The 27,093-nt window shown below is 47.1% G+C and overlaps 2 protein-coding genes and 1 long non-coding RNA gene across 4 annotated transcripts in view; 2 read left to right on the plus strand and 1 right to left on the minus strand.

Annotated features, from left to right (window-relative positions):
• The window catches only part of SYN1 (synapsin I), an 84,004-nt gene that overhangs the window by 24,873 nt on the left and 32,038 nt on the right, over nucleotides 1-27,093 (minus strand). The gene's annotated exons all lie outside the window — the stretch shown is intronic.
• Nucleotides 1,525-6,312, plus strand: LOC148683327 (uncharacterized). Its single transcript, XR_015947264.1, has 2 exons — nucleotides 1,525-1,947; nucleotides 3,760-6,312. It is a non-coding gene; the product is annotated as an uncharacterized LOC148683327 (long non-coding RNA).
• On the plus strand, nucleotides 15,643-24,815 carry TIMP1 (TIMP metallopeptidase inhibitor 1). Its single transcript, XM_035140652.3, has 6 exons — nucleotides 15,643-15,674; nucleotides 16,201-16,365; nucleotides 19,620-19,717; nucleotides 20,601-20,718; nucleotides 23,242-23,363; nucleotides 24,514-24,815. The coding sequence occupies exons 2-6, from the start codon at nucleotides 16,236-16,238 to the stop codon at nucleotides 24,718-24,720; spliced, it is 675 nt and encodes a 224-aa protein (XP_034996543.1). The 5' UTR covers nucleotides 15,643-15,674; nucleotides 16,201-16,235; the 3' UTR covers nucleotides 24,721-24,815.

Genomic DNA, 27,093 nt, shown 5'->3' on the forward strand with positions numbered 1-27,093 from the left:
TGCAGTATTGACTGGAGAAGGAATTTGGGGCGGGGAAGGGGGAGATGGGCAGCCTTCCAGCAGGCAGAAGGTTCACAGCTGGGGCAGCCAGGATTCCAGAGAAAAGGTAGTGAGGGAATGAATCTGCTTTGACAAAACTTGGGTTGCTGTGTCACAACATCCCATCTCCCTGACCCAAGCAAGAAGACCAGAGAGGAGCCCACACAAGCAGAAACACACACACACACACACACACACACACACACACACACACCACTGATTATCTTCCCCTCTGTGCCATTATCCCATATTTGGCATCCCTGGCCCCATTCCCAAAGTGAGGCCATCCTCTGGTGCATCACCCCATCTCCGAATCCCAGCCCCCGTACTTCCCTTGTCTCAGCCTCTCTGTTGCAACTCTGACCTTCGCACGCACACGCACACATACGCAGGAGCATAGGCAGGCTCTCTGCCTCTTCCCCCCCCCCCCTCTGAGGGTGAGAGAGGCATGTGGTTCCAACCAAGGCCTGGCTCTCAGCCCAGCCTAGTTGTCCCACTTAGCCAAAACTCTGGCTCTTCACCCCCCCCCCCACCAATCCTGGGCAACAGTTTCCAGGAATAATGGAGCATTCAGGAAAGGGGAAAGTGGATCGCCCCCATACAATAAACACACTCACAGACTGTTTCACTCTGTTTCCCCAAGGACAGCTGCTCCCCCATCCCTCCATCAAAGTGGAATGGGTTCATTTGACACTCCACAGGGCTGTTTTCTTCTCTCTAACCTCACTGCCCACCGGTAGCCAAGATTAGGACCTGGGATTCCTGGGTTTGGACCCAGCCAGGTCCAGCCCACGCAGAAGGCAAGAATAGAAGTCAGGAGAAGCTCTGAAACGCCAGTCCCACCCTGTGACCAACTGCTTATGCTATGCATTTGGGATTTCTATCCTGCTTTTTAACCCTGTCCCTACTCACAAGGGAAAGGTTCAGCATTAGAACGGCATGCTCTGTGTGCAAAAGGAATAATAAAAATAAAATAATAATAATAATAATAACGGTATATAATTTATACCCCACCCATCTGGCTGGGTATTCAATCCCTGGCCCTCTGAGGCCCCATCCTCAAACTACGCTTAAAGTAGTATTATACCACTTTAAATAGTCATGGCTTTCCCCAAATAATTCTGGGAACTGTAGTCTATTAAGGGTGCTAAGAAGTGTTAGGAGACCCCTATCATGCTGTTACAGATGCACCATGGCATTTCATCTCTCAGCACTCCTCCCAGCGGTCATTTTTCCTCTGGTCACTGCTGTGGATGCACAACCAGACTGTTTCCAGACACTGTGGTCATCTGCAAGGAATTCCCAAATGGCAGGGTTAATGTTGCCAGCCTTTGTGTCACATTTGCAGACATTTTTATAACACAGAGTTGGTCTGCCAATAGGCCTGGTGTCTGAAGCCAGCTCCACAAAAAGCATATCTTTTGGGATCCTGCCACCTTCCCTTCTGTGAACATGACCAAGCCAGTGTAGACATTGCTGAGACAGGAGTGCAAACATGCTGGGAATGTGGGCTTCAGAGAGCAGATCTTTGTTTCAAACTCTGTCCTTCCTGTGGGATGGAACACTGGGGCAGACAAGTCACAACAGTTCCTAGAGTGTCCACTACCAAGAACTCACCTGGAGGGAACACCTGACTAAGTTCCTGTTCCCCCAGACATGCAAATGAGATGGTTTAGCTGGAACAAAAGCCCCTAGCCAGCAGCCATTCTCTCTCTTAGCCTTTTCTTCTCCGATGGGAACACATCTCCAGAGAATCTACAGCTAGGATGGTTCTCACTCTTGGCCTGCAGCCAAGAGTGAGACCAAATGGAGCCTTACCTTACTAAGTAGTCTCCACATGTATATATTTGTAACTTTTCTAAGTAAGCCTGCCTTTCTGAGATTATGCTGTTAACTCAGGATGAAACTGTAAGTAAACTCTATCTTATTTTATAAACACTGTGTTGTGTATTTCTTTTAAGAGGGACAAAGGGGACTTTGCCAGGAAGTGTAATATTGAAGTACTAGTATCTTGAAGCCCGTTAAATTAACGGGTGCTAGAACATGCAATCCCCCCCGCCCATTCCCCCCTCTCTCCCCCTCCCTTCTTTTCTCCACCCACACGTGCCGGGACTCTCCTGGGCTGCCACCGGCGCTGCTCCTCTGTCGCTGCTCCGCCTCCTCCTCCGCTGCTGCGGTCCATGCCTAGGCAGGGGAGGGGGGAAGGTAGGGGTGGCCAGGGCCCTCTTTCCTTCCTGCCCTCCCCCTGGGCTCGAGCCTGCTTTTGCGAAGGGTTAGCGGGGAAGAATGAGCAGCATCCCTCCGCTGCCACCGGCTTATTGCTGAACGCAGCGGAGGCACTGGGTAGCAGAGGAGATGCTTCACAGAGCAGGGAAAGAGGGGCGGGCGGCGGGCGGCTGCCACCCGCCCCTCCTTCCCTGCTCCCTGCCAAATATCTCCTCCCCCCGGGCTGCTCTTCCTCCCCCCCCCCATGCGCTGTCCCCGCTTCTGTCTGCCTCTGACCCTGCACCGCGAGGGAAACGGTAGGCAGAGGGGTGGGGGGGGAGAGAGAGCGTGTGTGTGCGTGATGCCCGCTTGCTGCTGGTTGTCGGGGGGGAGCGTAGGAGAGGAAAAAAGGGGGGAAAGCAGCCTCCTTCTCCTCGCCTTTCCCAACCCACCCAGAGCTGAGCCCGCCAGCTCTGGGGGGAGGGGTTGGGATGCGGCGATGGGGTGGGGTGGGGAACGGCGGCGGCGGGGAACGCACGCTCGCGTCTCAATCCCTCACAGTCCCTTCCCCTCGCGCCATTAATCGGGAGGCGAGGCGCGGAACGGCAGTTTGGAGGGGGAGCCATTGAGGGAGAGAGAACCGCATCCCGTCGCCCCCCGCTCTGTGTGCGTCCAGTCTCTGCGTCGAATCCCTTTGTTCGTGGGGCACATGCTCAGTAGCGCAGAAAATGGGACACACGGAATCTGGATGCAGAGACACAGGGACTTTATTATATAGGATAAAGTATAATATTATTGTACAGGTTTTAGCAAACCTGAACGCATTCGCTTTGCTGCGCACAAAAGGGGAATGTCACTCTGCTGATATTGGAAGCTTGTTAACACAAGCTTGGATAGGATCTATCTAATAATATATCCTAATCCACATCCCTAACATTCCCACACTTCCATGTGATGCCCCAAATCTTCCTGACGCAGTACATGTGGAAGGCATTGAGGCATTGCTCATGGTGGTTGTAAGTTGCCCACGACTTGCTTCCATAAAGCAGTGTGCTCAACATGCAAGCTTGGTGTTGTTCCAACAGGTTTTGGGGAACTGAGGTTTTAAATGAAAGGGACGGCGCCATGTAGTTTTTATTCTGTAATTTTAATACATTAAATATGAGTAATACCTCTGGTGGGGGACATGCTGTGCTCCTTCTGGGGTAATTAGTCCACCTTTGATCCCCATCCTGAAGCCAACTCTCACCTGTGGCTCAACTGGCTGGCTAAACCAGGGAGGGTAGCCGATGGGTCTCAAACCCTCAGTGACTTAGAGACTTCCCCTGCATGCAAAGACAGGCTCTAGCAGATTGAACGGATTGAATTGGACCCAAGAGTGGGTCTAATGTCCAAGAAGGCGGTTTCTGCATGTGCTGTAGAGGGAAGTGAGGGGCAGATGGGGCTCATCCACTTGAGAAGGTAGCCCATCTAGGAGAAGGACAACTCTGATCCTAAACCTCTGCTGCCTTGTAGGATATCTTCAGGAGAAGAAAAGGCTACACAAATCCAGAGTGGATTCCCTAAGACACCTGTATGGCACCTTGTACTCCTCTTCTGGCAACTCCTGCAGTCAAGCTGGTGCCCAACGTCTTGCTCTGCTTTCCTTTGAACCACATCAGTGAGGCCAAGAGGGAAGTATTACCCTCTGAGCACCCCAGAACCTCCAGACACACTGCCAGGGCTTGGACCCTGGGGAGATCACTGTGGTTTTGCTAACACTCTGGTTTGATTTCACTCCCATTGTCTTTCAAGACAGACAGATGCCAACGTGTGTGTGTGTGTGTGTGTGTGTGTGTGTGTGTGTGTAAAGTATTATTTTTTCTATGATTTAGCTGTTATTGTATCTGTCAGACACCTGGAGTCCCTGCCAGGGGAAAAAGGCTGGGTATAAAACAACAACAACAACAACCGTCTAGTCCTCATCTGAAGACTACAAAAAACAAAGCCATACTTCCCCTGCCCACCCCCCTAATAGTCTTATGAGGGTCCCTTCTCCAGTCCTCAGAGAGTAGCTGGAAGTGGGGAGGCAGAAAAAGGTCCTCCTTTTGTTCCAGCAGTGGCAGTTCTAATCTGAAATCTTAGGTGCAGTACTGCTCCCAGAGCTCAGAAACTGTTCACATTAATGAAATTCCCTGTCGCAAAATGAGTATATCATCTAGATCAAGGGAAGTAATAGTACCACTCTGGTCAGACCTCACCTGGAGTACTGTGTCCAGTTCTGGGCACCACAGTTCAAGAAGGATACTGACAAGCTGGAACGTGTCCAGAAGAGGGCAACCAAGGACTTCCGGTCTGCTGCGCTGCCGAGAGGGCGCAGAAGCCTTGAGCTCTGAGGCTTCTGGCTTTCGCGGAGGGGGGGGATTCCGCGAGGGCGCGCGGACCCCCAGAAACCCCGGGTTGAGCTTCCCGGGGGCGTTTTGGCCCGGCAGAGCTCCTTAACGCGACTCCTCCGCTACCCGAGAAGCCGTAGAGCTCTCGAGAGTTAGCGGAGTGGTAGTTGCGGGAGCCATTTTGGGCGTCTTCACCACCTTCCGAAACGAAGCCCTGATCCCTCAGGCAGCTAGCAGTGGATGCCTTCCGTGAATTAAAGGATTGGAAAAAGAACTCCAAGTGAGTAAAAATTCTAAGCGGCAAAATTTTTTATTAACGATGGACATGGTGGGAGATTTTTTAAAAAAACAAACGGAAGTCGGTCTCCCACATTGGGCACTTTAAATTACAGTAACTTGTTCTCTGACAAGGGAAGGGAGTGGAACAACTAAATCGTCAGAAATAAGACTTTGAAACCCTCCAGGAAACCGGACCTTGGTTTCTGGAGAGATCAGTGAATGGACTTACAATTTTGTTGATATTACGATGAGATGACATGGTTTACTTGGATTAATGGAATAGCCAGGACCGGGACTCAAAATGGATTCTACAGTGTAATTTGATTCCTGCCACATCCGGTTTTATTATCTGCTGTTTCCCACGGGATTTAAGACCAAATACGATGGAAGTTCCAACACCATCACAGGATTTCTATTACCAAAAGATCTTTCTGGAACTTTTGTATATTAAAGATGAACTGAACAAGAACAATATGCAATGGAGTCAAATTAAAAAAAGATTGGACGTGCCAGGTGATGATAAAGAAAAAGACGAGGAAAGAGGACAGATCAGCTCTGAGACAATACAGGAGGAATTACAAATGATAGACAATAAGGACATTCAAGAAAAACTTAAAAGCTACAAAGAAGAGGAGGAAGAAGGGTGGCAAAATGTCCCACATGTGAGAGGTGTGGGGCTGATTCAGGACTTGATTAAAGAACCCCTCAATCGGGAACCAGGGAGGACCCTTGCACTCCCAGTGAGAGAGGGAGTGCGGGGAAGCCACTGGCAAACTGGGATGGGAGGAGGGTGCTGGGAAGCAACAAGAAAAATGGGGAAACAACATGCTGAACTCACAAAATATTGTGGGAAGGTTGCAGTGAGGGTGGGGGTGGGTTAAAAAAGTTATGTATGTGGTTAAAGGCTGGATTAATGGAGAAAGTCCGACACTGGTATGAATTATGGAATTTGCTGGTTTTTCTGGATTATCTGGGTCCGGGGGAAGGAGGGAAGAATGAGTATTAAAAGAGAATTATTTTCTGATGAAAATTTAAGTTGGGGAAGTAATTAATTAGAATGTATGTATATAAGAATTGAGTGAATTAGATAAAAGTGAAAGGATATAATTAGAGAGGTAATTTTAATTAATGGGAAAATAATTGGTATCATGTGAAAACTGTTCTATAAGGATTTTGAAATGGGGAACCAATGGGGGGGGAACCGGGGGAGTCGAAATGATACGATAATGTGATAATGAATATTATAAATTTTTTGGTTTTTTATGTATTTTTTTTTGTCTTCATATGTGTTTTTTTTCTTCTTTGTCTTTTTTCCCCTCTCTCTTTTTTTCTTTTCCTTTTTTAAATTTTGTATTTCTGTATGGTGTTTTTTGTGTGTGTGAAAAATGAATAAAGATGAATTAAAAAAAAAACAGAAGAGGGCAACCAAAATGGTCAAAGGCCTGGGAACAATGCCTTTTGAGGAATGGCTTAGGGAGCTGGGTATGTTTAGCCTGGAGAAGAGAAGGTTAAGGGGTGATAGCCATGTTCAAATATATAAGGATGTCATATAGAGGAGAGAGAAAGGTTGTTTTCTGCTGCTCCAGAGAAGTGGACACAGAGCAATGGATTCAAACTACAAGAAAGAAGATTCCATCTAAACATTAGGAAGAACTTCCTGAGAGTAAGAGCTGTTCGGCAGTGGAATTTGCTGCCAAGGAGTGTGGTGGAGTCTCCTTCTTTGGAGGTCTTTAAGCAGAGGCTTGACAGCCATATGTCAGGAATGCTTTGATGGTGTTTGCTGCTTGGCAGGGGGTTGGGCTGGATGGCCCCTGTGGTCTCTTCCAACTGTATGATTCTATGAAATGGCTAGTATATTGAAAAACATTGACATATTAGATCTAGAGGGCTTTAATAATCCTTTTGGCTGACATGCTTACTTATGCTACAACAAGGCAAGAGCCAACAGAGATTTTACGAATCATGTAATAAGAAGATCTCTTTATGCTGTTCCAGGGTATCCTGGAACAAAAGACACCCTGGTTGTCACCAATGGAAGCCATGACAGTAAAAAAAGGTCAACATGATGAATGATTGGGTTACATATAAAGACATTCTTTATGAAGAATTGAAGAATTGAAGAAATAAGAAATAAAAAAGTAGAGTCAACCATTTGTTACAGTACCATTAAAAACAAGACAAAAAAGGGCTTTAACAAATAACTTTCAAGGTTTGAAAGAGATTTGATATACAGTATAACAATGAGAAAACATTGTCCAAAATGTATAAAATCTTATTAGAATGGTCAGTGAAGAATGAGGAGGTAAAATCAGCCATGGTAAAGTGGGCAAGAGATTTAGGTCATAACATACAACTCTCAGAATTGGGGGGGGGGGGGGGACGGACACCAGGCCCTAGATGTCAAATGACACTTGCAGAAACAAAGCTTTCCATTACACTTTTAACATCAACACAACACCACACCTGACGCAATCCAAATGGCATTCCCTGGGTACTCAGAGTCATTTACCGGTATATGAGTTTCGTGATTCACTGCTGCAACTGGATAGCAGGCCAAGCTTTGGCTTTTACAACTTCTTAGAAAGAGTTTATGTGCCTTAATTCAAAAGATCATGAAGGACAAAGCAAGATTTACATCTTAGAGCATGAACCCACTGTTTCTGGAAGAACCAGGGGCAGGCAGCTTCCTGCTCAAAGTCCTAGAGCTGGATCGGAAATGACACGGTCCAGAAATGGCTAAGGGCAAATTCTTTTTTTGCCCAGAGCAAAACCTGCAGCCAGCTCTAGGGTGGAGCAGTAGAACAACCACACAAAAATGCATCACACAGCGATGACTCATCCAGGGATGAGGTGCAACTCTGTACAACAGCTATTAAATAGGATTAGTAGCAATAACAGGAATTGTAATACTAAAATTTCTTTTTTAAGTCTGGTAAACTGCTACTACTAGAGCAGTACAGTAGTAGTTTAATTTGCCTACTGCTGCTGCTGTTACTATTGTTTTCTTGCACCTACCACCAGTATCCTAGTCCAACACACTAACCACTACATCACACTGGAAGTAAAACTATAATTATTTCACTTTTGTTATATAAAAATGAGCAGGTGCACATGCCTAAATAAATAAATGACCCCAGGAGGCAATCCATTCATATTGCAAGTGTAGGGATCCTAGACTATCACTGGTCCTGAGAGAGCATTCTCCAGACAGGAGCCCCCTGCCCGGTGAGCGTCTCCAATCCCACTAGTCCATATTAGCTGTTTTCTCCGGGAGCAATGCGGTGCATTCTACTCAGGATCTCCAGAAAATCTAGGTCATGTATTCAAGCAATTGCTGACCCAAAGCTAAAAAAGCAGGATGGGGAGGTGGGAATAAGTCTGGATATTTTGGTAGCAGGGGGGATTCACAGCATGGCTCAAATCAGGGTTTAAATTGCAGAAAAAACAACAACAACCCCACACTAACATATTTTAACAACACTTCCAGGCCACTTGTTTACTGAGCATATGTACTGATTTGTTTTGCAGGGAGAATGGAAGGTGTTGGCTATTTAAGGATTATCCATTGTGATTTGTTTGCAGGGAGGCTTAGCTGATGTTGCATCAAATCCAACAAGTGGATCCTCACAGGCCACTGTGAGGACCAGAATCCTGGACTACATGGGCCATTGGCCTGATCCAGCTGGGCTTTTCTCATGTTCCTAATGGTAAAGGTAAAGGTTCCTAATGGTCGCCACACTTACTTTTTGTAATTTGTATTATCTTTTGGTTTTTTGTTTGTTGACTGTTTTTTTCTTTTTAAAACTAATAAAGCAATTTAATTTTTTTTAAAAAAAATAGAAATCAGCTTTGGCCAAGAGTCTGGGCATGCTCAGTGAGACACACCACTTCTCCCCCCTTGAACAACAGATGCATGAGCATTCGTGCACATCACATGCTGCTTTTGAACCGCCCCCCCCCCATTTTCAAAAGCGTGTTGCTGTGCAGTGGGGTTGATGCTCAGGAATCACAGGTCCCACTGGACATAGAGGGAAAACTGCACAGTTCTCTCTCAACCACAGTCCAGGGAAGCAGCAATGACTACTGCAAGGACACAAGGTCACTTGTGTGGGTGTGGGTTGCAGCACTGTGTCAGCAAAAGCATCTACGCAGGAGAATGAAAGGGCATTGCATTTCCTGAAATGTACATTCATAACATGTGTAACTTGAAAATAAGATAGGCAGCATTATAATGCCCTTATAGAGATCTAAGGAGCAGCTCCATTTTTAATTCTGTTCACCTGTCCTGCTTCAGAAAGGATAGCAAAGAGAAGTGAAAGGTACAGCAAATGGCAAACAGAATAATCCACAGGGTTGGAAGAGAATTTTCTGCACGTGAAAGGGTTTGGGGCTTTTTAGTTTATGGGTGTGTGTGCAATGAGGTGGGGGAGATATGATAAAAATGATGTGCAAAGGAGGCAGGCAGAGATAGAATGGTCCCTCTCCCATAATACTAGAAACTGATTTGGCAACAGATTTGGGAGACATGAAGGTAATCACCCCTCTATATAAGGCATTAACCAGCTTGTGGGATTTGGTGCCCAGAAGAAGTGGTGATGGCCACACGCTTAGATGGCTTTAAAGGGAGATCAGACAACTCATGGAAGAAGGAGACTTGCTCTTACAAAAGGCTACTAGTCACAGGCTACTAGTCACAGGCTGCCTTCTAGATCAAAGGCAGTACGTCATTGACTACCAGTCTCCGGAAAAGAAAAAGCAGGAAGAGGAGGGATTTTGCATTCATGTCCTGCCTTGGGGCTTCCCCAGTGCATCTGGTGAGAAGCAGGGAACTAGCAGGGCTCTCCACTTGCTGTTATCTTCTTTTAGTACTATGAATAATGACGATGATGATGATTCTATCTCCTTTCCACAAAGATGTTCAGATGGTATACATGGTTTTCCCGCTCCCCGTTTTATCTTCACAACAACCCTGTGAGGCAGGCTGGTAACTCACCCAAGGTTACCTAGTCAGTTTCATGGCTGAGTGGGATTTGAACCCAGGTCCTAGTCTCACTCAACAGGCATCCCAAAGCCCTGATGGTCACTCGCAAGCCAACCGTTGCTCCAGCTGAGATTTCAAGGGATGGAATCCCAAGCTATCACAGATGAGGTCAGCAGAGGGCAGGAACTAGTGAGCCTGTTAGGGCTGAATGTGGAAAGCAGAGGCTGGAACCACTAGACTTCTGCACTACCAAGTGACTCCCATCACCAGATGGCCTATGAATTAGAATTATTAGCATTGGCATTAGCATTCATATCCCTCACAAGGCAACTCAAGAGAATAATGAATTATTATTATTATTATTATTAAAAACACATAATGAAACACCATACCGTTTGTGAATATCTAAGTCAATTTACCTAAAAATAAAATAAAACAGCAGCATGGAAGCAGTATTTTCAAAACAGTTCAATCTGTGGCACTGAGAGACTTTGTTTAAGAAAAGGTAGTTCCACTAAATGACGTTTTTCAAAACACCCTTAAAAATGTGTCATGTTGGAGGGACCAGCATCTCAGTGGGCCTGGGGCCACCACAGAGAAACCTCCTTCTCCCTGGTGGCAGCAGCAACCCTACAGGCAGGGACACGGAAGGAAGGAAGGAAGGAACAAGGGGAGGGAACTCAACCACTTCCCTGCAGGGCCTCTGTCGGTTGTCATGACAACCACTGGCAAAGCCCCTCAAACTGACAGCATCTGGCTGCAAAGTGACATTTTGGAAAACAGCCTGAAAAGGCCAGTGAGCATGTTATAGAGAACATTTGTGTACAATGTCTATGTCACATGTATATACTTGCATAGTTATACCAATATATTGTTGGTATCTGTCTTTCTTGAGAGAGAATGGAGTGCGTCTTTGGGGGTGAAGTCAAACTACTTTATTAGCAGCACCGATGTGACCTTCCCAGGGTGCAAGCCAGGGAAGTGTGTCTGGAGGTTCTGGGCTGGCCAGACAACAAGACCTCCCTCTCAATCTTGCTGATGTGGGCCAAAAGAAAGCTTTGGCTGCAGGAGTGGTTAAAAGGAGACGTACAAAGCACAATCCAACCATCTCAGGGACTCCACTCCAGATTCTTAGCATTTTCTTACCCCAAAGATATCTCACAAGGCAGCAGAGGTCTAAGATCAGAGTTTTTCTTCTCCTAGATGGGCTTCCTTCTTAGGTGGATGAGCCCCACCTGCCCCTCACTTCCCTCTGCAGCCTGGGCAGAAACCACCTTCTTGACTATCAGTCCTGTCTGCCCAAACTGCCAGAGCCTGCCTTCATCTGCAGGGGAGGTCCTTAACTGCTCCTAAATCTCACCAGGAACATGGGAGCTACCAGCCTTAAAGAAGCAGCTCCTCTCCTGGCCTCCATTTCCTGCACCTGCAATATAGGGATGATACTAGTCTTCCTTAAAAAATAGTGGTTAAGCCTACTAAGTTGGTGGGTGTAAGGTGTTGTCATGCAAAGTATCTCCTCATTATTAATGATAACTATGATGTAAGACCAGAGCAGGGTGAGAGGATGAGAATTGTGAAAATATGCCTGAGGCACGACACACATCACTCATGTTCTGCCCCACCCATTCAACAGTCACTGTGTGGGCCCATTCTCCTCCTCCTCCTCCCTGACCTTCACCTTTTGGTTCCCATTCTGTTCCCCTTATGTCACAGCTCCTCCCTGACTCCTGATGCCCTGAGGGGGTTTTGCAAGAGAGAAATGGAGGCAGACCAGGGAGGAGATGGGGAGTGAGGAAGCAGGGGGGAGCTGGTGATGCACGGGGCTCTCCATTGCCAGGGGCCTTCCCTGCCTATCTCACTTTCCCCATAGCTTTTACTCATTCTTAAACACTGCAAATCAAACATAAACAAAAACACGGCCTAATTTCCTGCTGGTGATGAATGGAAAACCTCACTTTCCCTTTTCATTCAGCTGTTCCTTTGACCACAACCTTCCTCCTGACCTTTCTCTCCTCAAACCAAGGAGACACACAGGATAGAAACAGAACACAGGTGGCTCTTTTTCCAAACCCAATCTGCTTTGGCCCATTAGATCCCACAGACAGGCTGGAAAATTTGTGACTAGTACATACCTACAATCCAAAGAACTGGCTGGTGAGTTTGAATCCCAGATCTTCCTCCCCTCACACAAGCTGGACTGCAAACAGTCTGTTGACTTTGTTCCTTGAGCAGAACATTCTGTGCCATCACCCACCTCACCCAATTGGAAGCACCACAAGCTCAAGGGAGGATGGAGTGCACCTAAGGCTGTGCCCTCTGCATAGTCCGTGGATGAAGAGGCTGTTCTTGTAAGCCTTGTAACCTCACTTCTGTCAGTGAGGGAACTGCCAGAAGGCCCTCAGAGCAAGACCTCAGTGTCTGCTGCCCATTCTCTTAAAACCGCGAAACTAGAACATTAGGGACCTTCACACTTCTCATGCACCCTTCACTCTTGCAAATGAATTCCACACTCTTTTTTTATTTTTGGTGCAAACAGTGGTTATTGCTAGGTTTGTACTGCAGATTGAGAACCACGCTTAACCTCCATGTTGTAGTTTGGAACAAACCACAGTTAGAAAAAAACAACAACCCAACAATGCTACTCATTCAGTAGCTCTGAAAATGGAAGTGAGAGGAGTAAGCGGGCGTAGTACCAATACCCTCAGGGTGATCTCACTTCCCTAACTGTGGTTAGAATATTGGGCAGCATCCATACTGAGCCTCCGTGTTTGTAGCAGAAATGTCTGCATATTCAAGGAGAACTCTTGCCAAGCTCATTTGCCCAGGCCTGCCCATCATAGCTGCCAAGTTTTCCCTTTTCTCGCGAGGAAGCCTATTCAGCATAAGGGAAAATCCCTTTAAAAAAGGGATAATTTGGCAGCTATGCTGCCCATTCAGTTTCCTACAACCAGATATTCTGGTCCGGGTCTTGGAAAGCAGGTGATACTGGAAGGTTTGCACTCAACTTCAGAGCCAACGTGACCCCAAAATCCCCAGACTCTGATGGAGTAACATTCAGGATTCTTTATTTGCTGAGTTGTATTTCCTGAGCAGTAGAGAAGAGAAGACCTCGGATCCCCTTTCCTGAGTCATACACCAGTGTGCAATTGTATGAGCCACCCTGTGACCTTTTGCACGGCCCTTGAGCTCAGCACCAGCAGTGGGAGGGACAAGAAAGTCAGTAGCAGCCCATGTGCTGTAGAGGGACTTAGTCTTGTGCCATCACTGAGGCCAAACCAAGGTCAGGGGTAGCTATGCAAGCACCACTTTTTCTTATTACTTCTACAGCAATTAGCATCCTGCACTTTCAGGTTCCAACAGGATTCCCAAGGTGGCTTACAAAACAATGCAAACTGCAGGCCCCTCCCAATGTCCTTTTAATTTCACATCTCAAAACATTGGGGAGGTTACACACAATCACATTTCCATTATCATTTACATCTGCAAAACTTTCAGGTGATCAGACCGCTTCATTGCTATTTGGTGCAGGCCCTGTCACTTCCTGCTAAAATACCGTCACTTTTTATACCATACAAATGCTGGTTTATTAGAAAGTGTTGAATTAGTTATAAATGGAAACGTAGAAGGGAGGATAGGAGGAAGTTCATAGAGATAAAGAATTGTATTTGACCAATATATGATTATGTGAAGGTAATCTTGATGTTATTAATGTTCAAATGTGTTTATGATTTTGTATGGTTCTGGTTTTTGTTTTTGCTGTATTTTTCTTTTTGTTTTCTTTTTCCCTTTTTATTTTTTGTTATTATAAAATCAATAAAAATATTATAAAAACATAAAAAAATGCTGGTTTATTTTTTGTCCCACTTCTGCTGCACTAAGACAGCAATAACACAGTAACATTGGAGAACATCATAGGACAAATAATAGAGCAGAATGAGGTGCAGTCATAAAGCCATCCACACATACACACAGAGTGTCATGGCTTCCCTCAAAGAATGCTGGGAACTGTAGTTTGTTAAGGGTGCTGAGAATTGTTAGGAGTCCCCCCAAGAGCCTACAATTTCCAGCACTCTTAACAAACTACAGTTCCCAGCATTCTTTGAGGGAAGCCATGATTGTTAAAGTGGTAAGAGGGATTCAAAGGTAGGTGTGGCTGTGACCTTAGCTAACTTGAAAAGACATGCTTGTGAGGTTCTATGAATGCCACAGAAGTTGCACACACATTCCAGATTGCTAAGGAATAGTCTTGGGGCTCATCCTGAGAGACAGCAGAAGAGCAGTAGCAGAGGTGAGGAGACATCATGAGGTGGTTTGGAAATGAATTTAGCTGCCAATGTAACCTTTGGCCCTGAAGAAAGCTCAAAGGAGCTCAAAGGAGGTGGAAGTTTTTGTGTTTTCATAGAACTATTTTCACAGGGCTCTTTAACACTCTTCTGCACTTTCTGGAAACAACTTAAGACTTATTATTACTGATAATAATATTTAGTAGTCACTCTTCCCACAAGTGACCTTAAGCAACTTACAAACACAATATAAACTCTAAAACTAATTACAAAAATGCCAACGAAAACCTTAAAGAACCCCACGACTATACAATTAAAAGACATAACTTAGAGAGCCTGCCCCACTAAAGGAGGCCACAAGGACTTGAAAACCTCAAGGGCCTGGCAACTAAAAATAAAGGTGGTAGCAGGCAAGCCTCCCTGGGGAAGGCATTCCACAAACTTGCTTCTGGAGCTCCTGGCTTGTTTCAGTGCAAAAGTTCATCTTGTAGCCAAGTTATTTTCCAAACTACCCCATTTCCCAACTGGGTGAATAGGACTCTGCCATGGTTGTCTTCTTGTATTTCAGTTCATCTGCAGTTATTTTCTCTCCTGTTTTTGCTATACGATGTACATCACCTTGAGACATCTGTGTGAAAGGCAGTTAATTAAGAGGAGGAGGAGGAGGAGGAGGAAGAGAATGGAGCTCTCAGAGTCTCCAAGAGGTGCAGAAAGCTGTCTTGCCCCCTTACATATTGCTTCCTGCAATTTCCAGTCATCTGAATGCTTATTTTACCAAAAGAGAATATCTGTGAAACTCAGAAGCTTGCCCAGACTTAAAAATCACAGACTGATTCTACATGGATAGCTCGGCTGGTTAGAGCAGGGTGCTGATAATCCCAAATTTGCAGGTTTGATCCTGGCATGGGACAGCAGCATATTCAAGGGGTTGGACTCTAGATGATCCTCAGGGTCCCTTTCACCTCTACAATTCTAGGATTCTATCTCACTTATTTAGTATGCCAATTTCCGTGACACGAAGGTAGTGACCAACACACTGTAAACTGGAAGAGCAAAGGAGGAAATTTCAGTGATCAACCCGAGAAGGAAAGAGTCTAGAGTACAAGAATAACACTCTGGGAGCTCCAGGAGGATGTGTGTCTTAGAAGCCAGCCGTCGAAACAAACACCATCACTTTCTTTCAATTAACCGAGTCATCCCAAACTTCCGCTAGACCTTTGAGGGGGCTGCGGCGGCTCCCTCCCTCCCTCCCTGTCCACCTTCCCCGCCTCTCCCTTAAGAAAGATTCTTGAGCCAAGAGGCACTCCACCCTGGCACGACGGCTAGCTCAAAACCACAGGCGGCTGCTGCTGCTGCTGCTGCTGCCTGTCACGCCCATTTGGCAGCCAAGACAGGAAAAGCAGGGGGAGGAGAGGCGAGGGGAAAGTGGGGTGAGCTTTAAATACCAGCCGGAAAGCCCAGGAGCTGCAGGCTGAACTGGCAGCACACGCCTCGAGAGCAGCGGCAGAGAACAAGGTGAGCAACGCCCAGACGCTGGGGAGGAAGGAAGCCGCCAGCCCGCCTGCAGATTCCCAGCCCTCTTCACCCAGAGAAATGTCGACCAAGGCTCCCTCTTCTGCCTGTCCTTCTTCCTCCCAGCCTTTTTCTACGCTGGCACAGAAATCTCAGGCGCTTGACTTCCCTTCCTGGGATTCCCCCATGCCTGCTATGGCTTCCCCCTTTCAACCCACCGTCCCAGCCTGGGTGGGGTGTCTCCATAGGGACAGGAACCCACTGCACAGCTTGGGGGGCACACACCCACGGGGGAGGGAGGGGGGAGATGCCCCTGTGGTCCTTCCCGCCAAGTCATCCTTCTCTCCACCCTTCCTTTAGTTTCAATCCTGCCCAACCCACAAAACTGGGAAACAAAGAGCTTTGTTTATCCAGGGTTAGAGATCTCCCTTGCAGGTGCTACTCTGTGGATGATGTCCGCACCCCTTTTCCTGAAGGTCCCTCTCCTGAAACAACTCTCTCTCCCTCTCTCTCTCTCTGTGCCTTCCAGGTCACGACTGAGTCGCTTCTCTCCTCGGGTTAAAAATGGACTCCTCTAAAGTGTGTGTTTTCCTGACAGCCAGCTTCCTCCTTCTGGTTCTGCTGGGGGATCCAACTGCAGCCTGTTCCTGTGCCCCCCGGCACCCCCAGTCTGCATACTGCTATGCTGATGTTGGTGAGTCCACGCCCTGCCCTCCTCTCGGCCCTGTCTGACTTCCTCTGCCCTTTGGGGCACAACTTGTACCAACAGCCTGTGTGTTCATAACCAGTCATTTAAATAGTTTGATGGCGTACTGATGCCACTTGAGTAGTCAGACTTTAGGAGTGTGTTTTGAAGTCACTAGAAATGCTTTCACTCTGGATTACTTCCCAGTGGTGAGTGCTTGGACCCAGAGGAACTGCCCATCATCTCAGCATGCCTATGGCAATCGGATTGAGGGGGGCTTCCAGACTCTCATTATTTTCAGATGGGAGACCAGCAAATTCTGGTTGCACAGTTGTAGTTGAAAGTTCATAGTAAGGAAAGTGAGGAGGAAATGCAGTGGAAAGCACAGAACCACCTCATAGAAGCCTCTGTATAATTGCTCATTAAATAGCCAATTTCATCTAAGCTCCCTGCAAACAAATCAGGACACAGAGTCAATAAACAGGTTACCTGGAAGCGCCCCAAGATGGTGATAAGGATGTTGAAGGTGATGATTCTAGCTGGGCTCTGGGGTCTTCCTCATCTTCAACTACCTAACCTGGATAAGTTTGGCAATTGAACTTTCCCCAACAATTCATCTCCATCCCAGAAAAAGCTTCACATGCGAAATTTCTGCAAACCAGGCAGCTGGTAGAAGCGCAGGAACCCAAACACCACACAAACTGAAGGTTGGCAGTGCAAATGGAAACTTGGTCATACATCATGGTATGCTGAGGTTTCATCCCCTCTAAATGCTCCTGGAACTGTTTCAATACTTCTGCTTGCTAACACCCCCTTAAAAGTGCTTCAGAAGCATTTTTAAGTCCTGCAATAGTACGCACTTGATAAAAAGTAAATATGCCCTGCACTGCCCCCTGCTGGCATTATAGTATACAATCTACAGTATACGTATTCCCTTAGATGTACCTCAGCTACATTCAGTATAGAATCCGGCAATTAATTTCGCCCCCCAAAACTGTCACTAGGAAACTTTGACCCTGTCACTGAAATAAATTAGGCAAATGGGCATGTTTAGCTGGTAGGCTTGAGTCTGATTTCAAAAATGTGCCTCTTTCTTTTCTTGTCTCTTTAAAAAAAGATTTACATAAAATGATTCTGGGCCATTTTATTTTATTATACATTCTAAATTTGTGGTGGGATGCAATGCCCCACCATTACAAATGGTCCATCTGCACAAGAACTTCAGCCAGATGGAATGATCTTGCCCCTTCTTCACCTGCTTTTCTGCAGGTTCTCCCAGCCTCCCTGCCCCAAGCCAGTTTCAAGAAGTGGGGGAGCTCTTTTGTGCAAGAAGTCCTTACACAGGGCTTCCTCTGAAAGGGCTACTTAGGTGATTCACCCTTTGAATTTTTAAGATTTCTGTTCTTTCCTTGACTGGGATTGAAAGAGGCTCAGGACTCATAGAACACTGAGGTGGGGAGCAGGAGGAGAATTGCAGACAAATATGACCAGTGTGACTGAATACAACTGAAATTATTTGGTTTACATGTTATAAACCCTCATCTCAGCTGTTATCAATATATTATTATGCCACTAGTAACAAAAATTGCAATCATAGGTACCTGCCTTATATCAAGTCAGACCAGTGCTTTTTTCAGGGGATATTCAAGGGACACAGTACCAGCACATCTTTTGTTGTTGTTAAAAAGTGTGACACTTACTGTGACAACTTCATGGTGAGTACCAGCACCTATTTTTCTAGAAAAAAGCACTGAGTCAGACTATTTGTCAACTTTGCCTAGTATTGTCTACTCGGATTGGCAGCAACTCTCCAGGGTCTTGGTCAGAAAGGGAGGGCTTCCCCCCATCACCTGCTCCCTGATCCTTTTAAACTGGAGGAAGCTGCCTTATACCAGGTCAGAGTACTGCACTATCTAGCTCAGCATTGCCTACACACTGACTGGCAGCAGCTCTCTGGGGTTTCAGACATGGGACATTCCCAGCCCTATCTGGAGATGCTGGAGATTGAACCTGGAATGCCCTGCCCTGCCCTGAGCTACAGTCCCTCCAAGGACCTAATCAGAGGAGAGCACTAGCTATGCCTAAAGGCCAAGCCCATCACAAAGCTGTAGTAATTTGAGTCTTCTTTGGTTGCAGACTCTCAACACAGCACAGAGAAAGCAGCTTCCTTGGCTGCACTAGGGGGTGGGGGGGAGGCCGAGAGTGGGATTTCCACTTGCAGTCCAATCAACATGCGCACGCACGCACGCACGCACACCCCTCCCACCTCCCTCCTCCCCCTCAGTTTCCTTCAAAAGCCTGCTTGGAGGGAGATTATGGGAGAGCCTACAAAGAGGATTACATCTCACTTTGCATTTCCTAGCAGATCTATGACCAAAATGTGAATGACTGAAGAATAATCTTCAGCCAAGTGTTAAAATGCAAGTGGTGTTTCAACAACTCCAGTACATGAACCTAGCTGCAGGAAAATCTGTCCAGTGGCTTTTAGGAACTCTGAAAAGTGTCACCAGGCTCCCCCTCCCCACAAACTACTGAAGACTTCCTTGTTCCAGCAAGCTTTTGTTTTGTTTTTATAATTTGGTCTTAATGGCTGAATTTGTCTCCTTCTTCATTGAGCCTTCGTATTGTTGTTTGTAATGCAGTTTATTGTTGTAAGCTGCTCAGAGTGGCACATTTTGCACTGAAAGAGCAGAAACTAAATGTCTGCATAAAAAAACCCAGGCAGTCACAGCCCGCTCTCCACTTTCTGTATTCAGGGGGCTTTCAATATCAGATGGCCAGCACAGTCAGAGGTGAGATGACGGGAGGTAGTCCGTATGGAGGGCATCACTGACCAAACTCCAAGGGGAGGACTTCAAAACCCTGGCCCTTACAAGAGAAAGAGAGTATGGTTTTATGGGGAAATTGAGTGTGAGAATGGAGAACCGTGGTGTCCTCCATATGTGGTCAGGCTCCAAAGCCCATCCACCTCAACCAGCAGAACCAAGACTTAGGAGAGATGGGAGTTGTAGTGCAGCAACATCTGGAGGGCCAAATGTTCCCTGCTGCAGGCCTTGTGAGAACAACAGGTCTGGGTGTAACTCTGAGGCTGCAGAGCAGACAAATCGCAGAAGAAACCGGAGCTGAGGTGACAAGATTCCCAAGTGTCCTGCACCTGCTTAGGGTGTAACATAATGGGAGAGAGGCGTATGAAAGTCAATGTCAAGAGCTGGGGAGAAGGGAAGAAAAGCTGTGATGCAATACCCTTTTTTTTCCCTCTGCAGTGATCCGGGCTAAGTTTGTGGGAGTCAGCAAGCAGCAGGTGAACATCTCCATAGGGGAACCAGTGTGGTGGATGCGACATGAGATCAAAACCACCAAGGTGAGCTTCTCCCGCTACTATAATGTAACTCAGAAACTCGCCAATGGGATCCCCTATAGCTGCCATTGTGCTGGTGGGCAGGACAAGGTGGTGGAGATTCCATTCCACAGCTAGTGAGCCTGCTTGGATCTACGCAGCAATGAAAAGCAGCCGCCAAGTGTTCCTCATCATCAGTAGCTCCTTCCCTCTTCCCTGAAGATGCTACGTTTGCTGAGCCTAAAAACTTCCCATGGAATGTGAGCACTTTGCCTCTCCTCCTTGCAAGTTTTTGCTCTGCGCTGCCGCCCACCATTCTCAGAACAGCTGGTTTCTCCCTTTCCTTTCCTTTCCTTTGTTTTCATCCTCACTTCCCACTCCCTGCAACACCCTCTAGACCAGGAGGGGCTGCAAGGTGCCCTTGCGCTCTGAGGATGCCTCTTGCTTGTCTGGCGGGAAACCAGCCTGCAGCACAAAGGCAAAATGTACATTGCTAAGGATGCTTTTGCGTCTGGCCCCACCACTAGTGGCATGCAGCTCTCAGGAGGTGGCCTGGAAGGGAATGCAGCCCTCAGGTTCCCTGCCTCTGAAGGTTTTCTACACCCCTGAGGCCTCCGCAACACACTGACAGGTACTCCTCTGTTACCCTCTGAAGGGGGCGGCGGCAAAAGATTGAGCCTTCTCAGCAGTAGACCCTTCTTCAGCATTATGATGATGATGATGATTATCATCATCATCATCAGTTAAATTTATGGGGCTTGAACAATCATGAATGCAAGACATGTGCTTCCCCCTGAGCTACAACCTCTTACCCTCTTCTGTAAGAGCCGGGAAGAGTCCTGTCCCTGCACTTGTCCCTCTATTGGCCCCTTCTTGGTCACTGAACCACCTTCCCCCCTCTGCACAGGTGTACAAGGGCCCTGAGGAGATGCAAGATGTCCGTTTCCTCCACACTCCTGCCATGGAAAGCCTCTGCGGCTATGAGCACAAGGGTCCTCTCAAAGGAGAAGAATATGTCATTGCAGGTATGGTGCGCCATCTTTTTGCCAGGGAGCACTTGGGGCAAACTGAAACTCACAAATAGCCCTGAGTGAAAGAAGGCAGGCCTATGTGCCCTCTGCTCACAGCCATTTGAGGGTGGCATGGATTTGTCAAGAGGAGCGCCATGTCACTGAGGCCTAGATATGTGGGGAGTGGCTATGGCACCAGAGAGCAAGGGAAATGCCTTCTGCACACGCTCAGAGGCATCCCCCTGCCAAACTGCACAAGAAAGGATAGACAGTTCTACCTTATAGCCCTTCCAGGATCAAGGCCAGCCCCGTCACAGGAACGAAAGCCTTTGGCAGCAGGTTTGAAGTTCCCACTAAGAAGTACCAAATTGTCGCTTCAGGCACCAATGAATTTTCTCTCTCAGGTGTCTAAATGTTTTGAACCACCACAAGTGAGAGAATAGGAAAATACAGGAACCTCATGGGGTGAAGAGGCTGTGATGGCCTTTAAAGGAGAATTATACAATGGAGAATAAAGTCATGACTGGCTACTAACCATGATAGCTCTGGTCAGACTACTGGAATGCCGCCTCTGAATAACAGTTGCTGGAAAGTGCAGGAGGGGAGAAGGCCCTTCTGCTCTTCTGCTCAGCTGCTGCTGCCTGCTTTCCCCTGGGCATCTGGTTGGCCACTGTGAGAACAGGGTGCTAGACTAGATGGGCCACTGGCCTGATCCTGCAGGGCTCCACTTATGTTCTTAGAAAGTGCCAACCAGTCTAGGGGTTCAGCGATATCCTGGATGCTTTTGTTCTGCAGTTGCTTTGACACCCACTCTGAATCTGCTGCTCTTTTTGGACCAGCCACAACCAGCCCAGGGCCTTCATGACACCCAGGACTGTGTCACTCACAAAGCTTCCCTCTTAGAAGAGAGGAAGAATAAGTCAGGATCACGCAAGACTTCCTTGGGAGCACTGTGTTCTGGGCATCATGAGCACACAAAAATGGGCTTGGGGAGGTTTTTCAATGGAAGGCTATGAAGTTACAAGATTTCAGGAGGAAGCTACGGAGAATCACCAATAAGAAACAAAGCAGTCTTGAAACCTTTCCAGGTGCAAATCGTATTGAAATCCTGTGTAACCTCCCTGATACCATCATGAGCACAAATCATCATGAATACACAGGAAAAGGGGCATCCAGAGTAGCCCTTATACTGTTGATTTTGAACATCTTAACCCCAGCTTTTGTCGGAGAGCTTAGGCCTGATCTAGCCCAACAGCTTAATGCAGGAGTGCCCAATTTTTTTCCAAAGAGGGGCCAGATTTGATGAAGTGAACAGGCGTGAGGGCCGACCAAATTTGTGCTTTTAAAAGGATTGAAGTTGTTGAGCTAGGATTTAACCCCAAAGTTGTTGCTTACCCCAGGACATACAGTATATTGCCGCGGGGACCAGATTAAATCGACCGGTGGACCAGATTAGGCCCCCCAAACGGACTTTGAACATGCCTGGGTTAATGCATAGTAAGCACTCCTATGCGGACAGCACCTCTTCAGAATCCAGGAGTGGGATGGTCAACTGAATGCTCTCCCATGGAGGCAGGTGGAAGAGTTGCTACACAAAGGATGCCAGCATCTCATGGATAGTTTCAGGGCAGGCCAGAATGCCTCTCCCCACCAACAGTCAATTTTTCTATGTGCAGTCAGTGAGTTGTTCTTTTAAATGGATGAGTTGTGAGCACCCTACACTGCCCAGGAATATCTCACAGTTAGCGCCATGTCTAGGCTGGCCTCAAAGCTGCTTGTAACATAAGAATGTCAACAATATGTTTTCTGCTCTAATGGCCGAAAAACCCCCAAAACAAATGAACACAGCATGTCTTTTTGAAAGGGCAGCTTAATAACAGAGTAGATTGCCTAGGAAACTAGTGAAAACTCTTTTCTTCCCAGGGATACTTTAGCTATGGGTCATGAAAACACATAATGTTGTTTGGGGCATGAAATTCAACTGACTGAGAATATCAGCTTTCATTTAATTAAGAAGAAGCAGTGGCAGCAGGTTTCTAGGCCTCATGTTTTTAAAGATCTGTTATGACACTGGAAATCTCAAAAAGCAGAGGGAATGCTGCATGAGATGCTCGGGGAGAGGGGTTCAATACCTCGCATGGCTTCCTAACCTGAGCCACGACTACCAAAGTCAAATAAATCACGCAAAACTGAACAAATGATGGGGGAAAAATGACTCATGCAAAATGGCCTCATATGAATTACGTACTCAGGTCACACAATTCAATTTTTGGGGAGCATGGAATTTGCACTTGTCCAGCAAAAAGATTTTTTATGACACACATACACACCGAAGGGCAGGTTATGCACAACCCTGCTTATGGTTGCAAAGATGTGTGGTGTTATTGATAAACCTTCAAACCTCTCATCAGGTTACAATTTTAGTTATGAAAGCAAGGATTGGGGGTGACAAGGCCTTGTGCACAATTCCTCTATATTCTCCTCCTCCATATTTACACTTAACTTTTCTCTCTTACCTGCTCTTTCACCTCCCAACAGGCATGCTGGAAGGTGACCGTGTCATGATCACGGCCTGCTCCTTCATCGCGCCGTGGTCTCAGCTGTCCTTTGCACAGAAGCGAGGCCTGAGTTCAGACTACAGCAAGGGCTGCAACTGCACAGTGAGTACCTGCCCCCCAGCAGACCCTTTCAGAGGGACCCCAGAGACTGATGTAGTTGTTAAGAGGAGGTCATACGCTTGCAGACGGGGCAGGGCCCTCCAGGAGAAATCATCCAGCCTCTGAAGAGCTCTGTCTAGCTCAAAAGCCAATGTCATTTGACATTAGCTGCAAAGGGTCTAATGAAAGACATGCTTCCTTATCTGTTATACGTATGAGCTGCCATATGTCCGGGATTTCAAGGGCAGAATTGATGTCAGGGGGGGGGGGGATTTCCAAAAGGTGGCACTTTGTCCTGGGGTGTCCTGGTTTTTATTTTTTGAAAAATGGCAACCCTATTTGGACCCTAATTTATTTTTTAACAGGAACCGTATTTTAAACTGAGCAAGGATTGAGGGGTCAGCCGCACTGGCGCACAAGTCCACCCCCTTTTCCCCAGTGTGGAGAGCAAGGGGGTCTTTGACAAAACTCTCCCCCATATGATCTCACTCAGTGGAAGAAAATGACTAGGAATTGTTGAGGAAAGCCCTGTGGGGCCAGAGTGAGTCCTCAGGTCACTGGTGGGTGGTCCTCACGATTAGGGCAAGGCAGAGCTAACACATCACCAGCAGTGGTGGTTGGGGTGTAAAGGAACTGGTAGGGCAAAAGGCAGGGAGACCAACAGGAGGTGGCGTCAGAGCCAATGACAGGCACAGATACCCCCAAGAGGATGTTGAATTTTATAGTTCATTATCAATCAAAGATGAATGGATAGAGGCTGGATCCAGATCTCCATTTTTCCAAAATGTAAGTAAGAAGCCAGGCAGGTGGGGTCTGGCTGAGAGCAGAATGAGGTTGGTGGAGCAGGGCCCCATTTGCCCTCCTGCAGGACCGGCCCACCCATGAGGCAAGGTGAGGTCACTGCCTCAGGCGAGACGATTCACAGAGGCAGCAGATCCAGATATGGATCTTATCCCACCTCACTTGTTCCTGATCTAGATCCCCCCCCACTTCTTCCCTGGTGGGGAGGGGGTGCCAAAATGTATTGGGCTGGTTTTGTTCTCATGGACCAGCCTCCACTGGTCAACAGAGGTGGGGGATGGGATGTTGCTACAATGTGTGAGGGGGACCTGTCCACTCATGTTTCTGTGTGTCACTCTTCCTTCAAAAAAAGGTTGTTCCTTGCAATTCCATGCCATGCTCCATCACCTCTGACAACCAGTGCCTGTGGACAGATGGGATCATGTCCAGGATATGGGATGGTTTCCAGGCCAAACGCTTGGCTTGCCTGCCCCGGGGCGAAAGCACCGGCCTCTGCACTTGGCAATCGCTGAGCACCCAAGGGCCTGGCTCCCTTCGCAAAGTTCTCCTGAGGCAGTGATATCTTTGTGGACCCTTCCCTTCCTATCCCTGGATTGTCAGGGATTGTTTTTAAAATAAAATATTGTTTTTAAAATAAACGTCAGTTCCAAACCACCTTCTCTGCCCTCGCCTGTTCTTCCTTGTTTGCTCTCTGCCTGGAAAATCTGAAGCTTCCATTAAGAGCAAGCCTCTAGTTCTTTTTCTGGAAGAAAAACCAGAAGAGCCAAAAAGTTTTCTGCAAAGGGCGTAGAGCCAGGAGAAGTTGTAGATGTTGTTCTTCAGTGGTCATGGAGAGAATCTTCTTCAAAATGAGCCGTAGAGCCTTTCCCACATCAACATTTTCTGCAGGACCTTCCGGATGGCCTGTTTATTGAGCATCCATCCTCATTTGTTGCAGGGAGATGAGCTGGCCCTGGCTATGGAAGGAGGTTAGGGGATGTTGCACCAAAGAAAATGTTCTACCACTTTTGAGTGCATTTCCCTGTCACTTTTCCTTCTTGCAAAAAGCCCAGTATTTGGGAGGAGTAGGTTTGTCATGCAAGATCTCCCTGTCAACCATAACTGCACAACCTGAATTGGCCATCATGTGTTTGAATCCCACTAGAAGATAGTGACAGTCTGGAACTACCCTCTGACTCCTGGCCCTTCCCCATAAACCTGAAATGCAGCCTGCCAAGCATCTGCTTTCAATATTAATCATTAGCCCGACATGGCTTCCAAGCTGTTCAAATGCGGCTCCTAATGCTGGAGAGGTAGCCCCTCCATCTCCAACCATGCAGTGTACTCAAGAGAACCTCGGAGGAGGAGGAAACCAAGGCAATAAGGCCGCTCTGCAGGGTCTCAAGCATGGGCAGTGGAGAACTATTCCCTGCAGATTGTGGCTCGGCTTGAAGAGGAAGGAACGGAGCAACTGCTTACAGCAATGGACTGTTTGGAGGTCCCCCCCACCACTGTGCTTAACAATTATACTGGGCATTGTAAGAAGAGTTTAAAATAAAAATTCCCTGTCTGCAGCTCTGTAGTTCATTGTTTTAAAGGCTAGAAGGAAACAGGAGGAAAGGGTGATTGGGAAAGGGGAGGGTTGCTGGATGATGGTTGCAGATGCAAAGCAAGAAAAGAGATAAGCTTTTGGTGTTCAGAGGTGTCTACTACCTCTGACTGTGTGAGTAGCCCAAAGCCATTATGGCTAGCAGTCATGAGCCTAGTCCCAGTAACAGCAAACGCAAACCATGGGTTGGGAAACCCCGATGCAAGCCCTTATTCATAGTCCTAGCCGCAGTCTCTTGGCCAGCAAGGTGTGTCCATAGGAATACCATACAAGGAAGCATGTGACATATTTTGAACCTGAAAGCTGTGTGTTCTCACCCCATCTCATTTAAATCCAGTGCACAATGAGAGCCAGCCAACATTTAAGCCCACGACAGCCCCATTTGAAAATGGCAATGGGCCAAAACCATCAAAATGAATGTCAATAGGGACAAATGTAAGGTTCTCCACTTAGGCAGGAAGAACCAGATGCACAAATATGGGATGGGGGAAACTAGGATCTAGACCAGGCATCCCCAAACTTTGGCCCTCCAGATGTTTTGGACTACAATTCCCATCATCCCTGACCACTGGTCCTGTTAGCTAGGGATCATGGGAGTTGTAGGCCAAAATATCTGGAGGGCCGCAGTTTGGGGATGCCTGATCTAGACCATATGCTTAACATGAGTCAACAGTGTGATGCAGCAGCAAACAAAGCTAATGCTATTCTAGGCTGCATCAACAGAAGTATAGTGTCCACATCAAGGGAAGTCATAGTACCACTCACTTCTGCCTTGGTCAGACCACACCTGGAGTCCAGTGTCCAATTCTGACACAATTAAAGAAGGATGTTGACAAGCTGAAACATGTGCAGAGGAGGGCAACCAGGATGGACCAGGGTCTGGAAACTAAGCCTTATGAGAAGTGCTTGAAGGAGCTGGGTATGTTTAGCCTGGAAAACAGGAGACTGAGAGGAGATATGATAGGCATCTTCAAATATCTTAAGGGCTGTCATATGGAAGAGGGAGCAAGCCTGTTTTCTCCTGCTCTGGAGGATAGGACTCCAATCAATGGCTTCAAATTACAAGAAATGAGATTCCAACTAAACATTAGGAAGAACAGTAAGAGCTGTTTGGCAGTGGAATGGTCTCCCTCTGGGGGTTGTGGACTCTCCTTCCCTGGAGATTTTAAAGCAGAGGTTGGGTGGCCATCTGTCGTGGATGCTTTTAGTTGAGATTACGGCATTGCAAGGGGATGGACTAGATGACCCTCATGATCCCTTCCAATTATTCAAGCCTTTCTGATCACTGATCTAGCACAAAAAAAGGAAGTAGAAATATGGTATCTCCAGCCCTCCCACCACATT

Source organism: Zootoca vivipara, chromosome 15 (assembly GCF_965207765.1).
Source record: "Zootoca vivipara chromosome 15, rZooViv2.hap1.1, whole genome shotgun sequence".
Classification (NCBI taxonomy): domain Eukaryota; kingdom Metazoa; phylum Chordata; class Lepidosauria; order Squamata; family Lacertidae; genus Zootoca; species Zootoca vivipara.

Excerpts from the sequence above, each read along its gene's own strand:
- TIMP1 (XM_035140652.3), top strand. The coding sequence starts at position 16,236 with ATGGACTCCTCTAAAGTGTGTGTTTTCCTGACAGCCAGCTTCCTCCTT. Across the intron at positions 16,366-19,619 it reads ATACTGCTATGCTGATGTTG|TGATCCGGGCTAAGTTTGTG; the intron begins GTGAGTCCACGC and ends TTCCCTCTGCAG. Across the intron at positions 23,364-24,513 it reads GCAAGGGCTGCAACTGCACA|GTTGTTCCTTGCAATTCCAT; the intron begins GTGAGTACCTGC and ends CTTCAAAAAAAG.